The sequence below is a fragment of the Chenopodium quinoa genome, unplaced genomic scaffold, assembly GCF_001683475.1.
Source record: "Chenopodium quinoa cultivar QQ74 unplaced genomic scaffold, ASM168347v1, whole genome shotgun sequence".
Classification (NCBI taxonomy): Eukaryota; Viridiplantae; Streptophyta; class Magnoliopsida; order Caryophyllales; family Amaranthaceae; genus Chenopodium; species Chenopodium quinoa.
Genome location: NW_018743292.1, coordinates 8,950,789 through 8,957,230, shown reverse-complemented (window position 1 = coordinate 8,957,230; position 6,442 = coordinate 8,950,789). Strand labels below are relative to the sequence as shown.

The window sequence follows — 6,442 nt, the reverse complement described above, 5'->3', positions numbered from 1 at the left end:
TTTAAAGTTACATTTGTAGGAATTTCTGTAAGAGAAAGGATAAACATCAAATGAGCAAAGAGAAGAGAAAATAACCCAATTTGTGAGCTATGAAATCATCAAGTTGCACTTCTGTGCTTTGTTCTCATGTGCATCCATTTTTTTTTTTTTTTTTATTTTGTTACATAATACAGTATTTTGTGTTTGTACAATTTATATACGAAGTATTTATTTAATGTACATGGACTATTCTATTTTTTGTTCATAAAAAAATCTATTAACGTTTTAACAACTACAATACTCGTGTTCATCTAAGATTGCTTATATGTACATCCTCCATTTTTGTTTTGCACATCAAGCTTTGTTTTGAAGGAATTTCCTTTAAATAAGTAAACTAAATCTACAATGTTTCATTCTCAGAATGACCTTACTCTAACTCTTCCTCTGAGAGTAACTTAACAGAAAAGACGAGAATTACAATTTTAACATACTAAATTAGGAAAATGATTGCGGATTTGCGGAGTAAAATTGTAGGACAAACTAAATAAGAAATTTGGCATTTTTGGAGACTGAAGAAACTAAACATCGACAAGATATTAAAAGTTGAAACACATTATATATACAGGCATACAGTCACAGGCAACAGGATGTCTACAAGAATCCTGCAAGTAACTATCTAGCATCTTAAACATAAATCTATTGTGTACTACCCTTAAATATCGGTCAGAAAAAATGGTTACATCACTGTATGGAGGAAACTCAAGCTCTTGCACTATATGTTACTTCCGACTAACATCAAGGCTGTTGCACCATATTCCAGTTTTGATCCGAACCAGGATCCCCAAGATTGAGATCAGCACATTTAGACAGCAGATCCTACAAAATCAGCCATCATAATAATTAATAAATCAGGTCTGATAATAGAATCATGCAGGATCAACCTAGAATCCTGTTTAGATATTGGGAATAGATTAGATCATTGGACGCCTAGTCGCCTACAGTCCATATATCTGATATATGTACCTCAGGTAGAGTAAAATTAATTGTAAAATAAAATATTTTATCGCGAAAACTACTTGCTTTCAATTTAGCATAACAGTCACATATATCTACCTCCCCAATGACAGAAGGTAGATATCTACTAGGAATGAGCTGAATACAAATTACATTAGCAAACTACAAAAGCAATAATTAAAAGACAATCATTGGCAAGCATAAAACTACAGTTGTTCCATATCAGTAATTTGTGTTTGATTTCTGACTTATGGAAAATATCAGAAAGTAAAGGGTTACAAAATGATTCATATAAAGCCCAAAACTAATCCCTACATTCAGTTATATACAATAACATTGTTGAGTGTCGCTCAGACTTCTTTGAAAGCTTTCCATACAAAAATTATCGTTAGGACGGTGATGGCAAGTTTTTTTTTTTCAGAAAATAGTTATGTTCCAAAACTAGTACATTACAGTTGTTAGCTTGGAATTACAAAAAATGTGTTGGATTAAAAAATGCTAGCTTTCCATAACTCTGTATCTATATGTATCTTTCAATTTCAACAGAAATTATATCCAATCCACAAATCAACTCAATAAAGTCCTTATGCTTTAGAAACAATTTACACTGATGTCATCATTGTTTATAACTTTTCACTATTAGAGATCCCTCTGTTGGTTAGATTTTTACATACCTGATAATCTGCTGACTTGCCATGGTTTTCAGCCCTTTGCTTCTCAGCAAACTTTGTACAAACCTGATCGACTAAGCAAGACTTGACCACCTTCAAGAAAATGACCACAGTGAAAATTTTGCATCAAAAAAAACCTCATTAGTAAATACCAAAGTAATTCCTCAATTGAGTCACATCAAAGTAAAATTATATAACTTAACATATATACGGGGATCAAAGTAATTTTTCAATTCATCTAAATCGATTTTGATACAAAAGTAGGAAAATACTTAAGACACAAACGCACCTGCAGAAGCTTATCTCTTAAAGTTGGGTTGAGAAATTGGCTAGATCTTACAGATTCCTGATTTAGGCACCATTGCACCTGAAATTTAACAAAAACCCCACAATTGAATAATATAGAATTATAGATTAGGATAAAAACAGTTGATAGAAAATACAACATAAAAAGAGTTTAAGATAATAAAATTTTTGGAAACAACCTTATATGTATAATCAGCACATGAATCATGCAAAAGCCCATGTGAAGCAACTTGAGAATAGTGAGCAGCAGAATTTGCAAGCAAGGCCTTTTCAAATTCATCATAGCAGGTTCCTCCTACTGTTCTTACAATGTCAAAGTACTCCACAACATTCTTAAGTATGTTACTATCAATCTTCTCTCCATTGCGATCCTGATTAATCTAAAATTGACAGAAGAGTTTAAAGACATGCAATAATGCCCAGACTAATAAATCATTAATAAAAGCAAGAAGAGTTGTCCTACCAACGCTATTGCAGCAGGAACTAATTTACTATTACACCTTGAATTCACCTGAAATATATGACAAGTTGAGGTACAGGCTATCAGTCAGGAAAAGGAAAAAAAAAAAGGCCTCTAGTGATTTCAACCAGCAGCAATGATTATACATAAAACAAATTGCCTACCAGATTGTGAAAGCATCTAATAGCTAGCTCCAAAAGGCCAAAAGCTCCAACACGGGGAATATAAAAACGGTCAAGGTAACAAAAGAATCTAGACAGCCACCTAGCCATCAATTGATAATTAGACCATTTCACCACAAGCTCAGTCAAGAGAGCAGCATCATTTTTATCTTCCAACGATGGAAGGACCTGAAAAAAAAAAAGGGCGGAGAACATATCAAACACAGTAGCAAAACACAAACAGCATATAGAAAAGGACAAGTATCCTAAACAGAATATAGGAGTACTGATGACTGATTAATATCATGAATCAACTATTTGAATAAATGAATCTTTTCTAGACATATTCTTTGCTCTATAGACCAACTTTTCAAAGAAAAAAAATCACAAATTAAACACTAAGCTACCACATTCAGTAGCCTAGATTTTCCTAAGTTGGACTCATTATTGACTGTTCATTTACTCGGAGAAGAAATTTGCATGAACAATTAGCTTAGCAAAATTAGTATATGCAAAACCACAGACAGAATATGCCATTATGCCAAAACGAGAATCCCTTAACACTGTCTCTAAAACTTTTACTTGTACTTTATTTTGGGATGATGGATACTTTTATGCCTGGATACTGTGTCTTGGGGTAAAAATAAGAGAATAGTAACCATCATATGTAGTTAAGTTTTAGGGTGAAAAGATACTCCAGGATACAGCATGATATCCAGAGTATTCATTTAATCAAGTGGAATATTGACCTGAATTTAGAACATTGTGTATAAGACCCAATTAATTAAGAATGTACTGTACATCACAGCTTCAACCATTGTGCAAACCAAAGACCACTACAGACCTTGACTAGCAAATTTCTGATAGGTCAACCACTTCACCAGTTCAATTTGTACAGCATGGTTTTTTGAGCCATGCTATGTTAAAAAATAATATATACATAAATATAACGTAGAATAATCAGATAATTGAGGGATTGATGTGGTCAGGAAGCAGTAAAAGCACAATATTAACTAGACATAGAGAAGGTACAATGCTCATGCAGTGCAAAATATTGTTTGCAAGAGTTAGTTCATCAGAAAATAAAAAAAACAGCAATGCAACTTAATTGTAATAATCATTTAAACATTTCACAATATTAAAATTAAATCTTCATTGCAAACATAGGGTCTCCAAGCACATAGTCAAAGATAGTCTGTTTTACCATAGATGCAATCACCAGGAAAGTGAAAATTGGAATAAAGAAAAATGTCTTTCTTATATAGCATGTAATATAGAGTGCATGTAAAAGAGGTATTAGCTAAATTACATTTTAAAAAATGAGCAGATATCTTTATAAAAATGCATAAAGTTTGATAATGTCTGAGACTGACTATGATGAATTTAAAGTAGCTCTACACTTAAAAATTAAAAGAATTTTTTTGTAAATTCAATGTTGCCAACAAGAAAATAATTGGCAGCATGAATCCTAATGGTCTGCAATTGATACTTACCAATGAATAGATGCATTCTTCTAAACCATTCTGATATCGTTCGTAGAGCATCCTGGAATTATCAAAAGAAGTCCTCTGGACACACAGCAGGTAAACACATCTACCAAAGTAAAGGAGAAACAGATTGACAGAAAAAAGGAAGACAACTAATGCCAAAATTTAAAACAAGGGCCAAATTGGATACTCATAAAATTTCTGGTACTCCTCTGCACTGAACTTAACATTAGAATATCCTTCCATAATCTTCCTTGTTCTCGAAAATGCCTCATCCAATATCATCATTCCATCCTCCAAACTTAAGTTGCTAACCATGTTTGACAACTTAAAAGTTAAAACCCACACCGCAGAACAATCTGGAAAGACCAAGCCAATCGTTAACTCAGTTGAAACTTTAGATATATTCCATTTTCTCAAATTATAAATCAAACTTGTGCATACCACGATCGTCATAAAGACAATGACAACAATATAAATTTTTTTATAAAAAAACAACTCCAAAAAATTAAAAATTATCTATTCACATAGACAATCAGAATATTAAATATGGTTGGGAACATCCAATTACTGGATTGATATAAGAACAAAACCAAAATGAAATCCAACAACAAGTGAAAGAACGAAAAACCCCATTTGTCCAAGCAAACAAGTTCTTTAAAATTCAGTCTCCCAGCATAGGTCATCTCAATGATCTCATAGCCCAAACTCAATTTACAATACAATTCCATCGACGCCTTGTACACTTTAATGCCCTCACATGTAAACTCCCAAGGTACTTCAGCTGTGCTGGGGATTCTAAAGATGTGCCATGCATTTCATGAACGGATGAACCTAAGCAACCTCTTTAACCCAAACTGTAAAATAACATGCAACTCATGGAATCAAATGAAGATGAACCTAATAATGATAGCACAGATTAGAACAACCATAAATTAAACTACTCTATGCTCCATAAAGCCCGAGATCAAAAACCCAAACTCGACGCCCTACACACTTCAATGACCTCACATAAACATAATGTAGTTAAGGCCATGCATTCCATGAACCTAGTAAGCAACCTCAATGACCAAATCACTGGAAAAATAGCATGCAACACATGGAATCAAACATAAATGAATCTAACTACTGATACAATAAATACTATGACCTTCATAAAACCCAGAAATGAGGGGGGGGGGGGGGAATATATATATATATATATAAAAAAAAAAAAAAAAAAAAAGAACTAGGAATCAATTTGATCTTAAAAGAGTAAAAAAAATTAAAAAAAAAAACATCTCAAATATACTACAATCAACAGAAATTGCACTGCATCTCAGCTTACCCATTAACACAAAAATTCTTTTCACAACTAAAGTACTCAAAAAATTCTCAGAACCCTATCAAATAAAAATTAAAAAAATATATATAAAAAAAATCAAACCCACAAATTAAACCTCCAACCACCCCCCCCCCCAAAAAAAAAAAGCAGAAAATCATGATAAAAAAAAAAACTAGGGGAAAAACTAAAGTACCCAGAAAATACCCTAGAAATCTGAACAGTAGAATTTCACCAGAATTAGATAACTATGTAAAATCAAAAACCCAAAATCAAAGTAATTGGTTCTTCAATATATATTCAGAAGAAAAAAAACACAGCAAAAAAAGGATGAAAATAAAGATCAAAAACATGGGAGAAATAGTTTCACCAGAATTGGAGGCGGGTAACAGATGAATTGGAGGAATTTGATTTAAATTCCGGAATTTCGTTTGCTTTTTGGCTCCTCTTCGGGCCGGCAAAGAGAGTGGCCAAATACTGTGAATGTAGAGAGGAAAGAGACAACAAAAATGAGTGAAAAGTGGGGTTGTTGTTGGTGTAATAAACTTAGTAAATTATGCACTCCAGAAAAAACGTCGACGTTAGAGTATGCTAATGTGTTTCATTAAACCCAATGCAAAATCATTAATGTATTAGGCATGAGTAGTTGTTTTATTTTGTCGAGAGGTAAGGAGAATGTTTTATTGAGCCGAAATATTGCACAGAATAGCTAAATTTCAGATAGCGGGTTAGGGTCTTTAGGAGTGTCACGAAAGTGTATCCCATATTTCAAAGAACCCTTAATGGCCTTTGATCCCATAAGGTCACACCTTAATTTTAAACTTGTAATATGTAAATCTTTTTACTAGGTTATGTATTGCTTACATTAGGAAGTGGAAAATTAGCTACATGATTAAGTATACTCATTTAAGAGAAATAATGGTGATATGAATGCTCGAGAAATCGACAAAAGGTTTTGAGAATTCACGCGAAGAAACTTGAAAAATCAAGGAGTCCTTAATTTGGTAATTAGTGATTGCGTGGCAATCATATTCAATTGTGAT

The 6,442-nt window shown here is 32.8% G+C and overlaps 1 protein-coding gene across 1 annotated transcript; it reads right to left on the bottom strand.

Annotated features, from left to right (window-relative positions):
• Positions 1-549: 549 nt before the first annotated feature.
• LOC110736893 (cullin-1-like) lies at positions 550-5,990 on the bottom strand. Its single transcript, XM_021917232.1, has 9 exons — positions 5,770-5,990; positions 4,269-4,437; positions 4,085-4,184; positions 2,595-2,780; positions 2,434-2,481; positions 2,150-2,350; positions 1,954-2,031; positions 1,668-1,757; positions 550-855 (listed from the first exon to the last, which is right to left on the bottom strand). The coding sequence occupies exons 2-9, from the start codon at positions 4,394-4,396 to the stop codon at positions 775-777; spliced, it is 912 nt and encodes a 303-aa protein (XP_021772924.1). The 5' UTR covers positions 4,397-4,437; positions 5,770-5,990; the 3' UTR covers positions 550-774.
• Positions 5,991-6,442: the final 452 nt, after the last annotated feature.

What these genes read in the sequence shown, in the direction of transcription:
- LOC110736893 (XM_021917232.1), bottom strand. Translation starts at nt 4,396, where the DNA reads ATGGTTAGCAACTTAAGTTTGGAGGATGGAATGATGATATTGGATGAG. An exon ending in GAGTACCAGAAATTTTATGA is followed by an intron (nt 4,185 to 4,268) that starts GTATCCAATTTG and finishes TTACTTTGGTAG; the next exon opens with ATGTGTTTACCTGCTGTGTG. An exon ending in AAGAATGCATCTATTCATTG is followed by an intron (nt 2,781 to 4,084) that starts GTAAGTATCAAT and finishes TTTTTTTTTCAG; the next exon opens with GTCCTTCCATCGTTGGAAGA.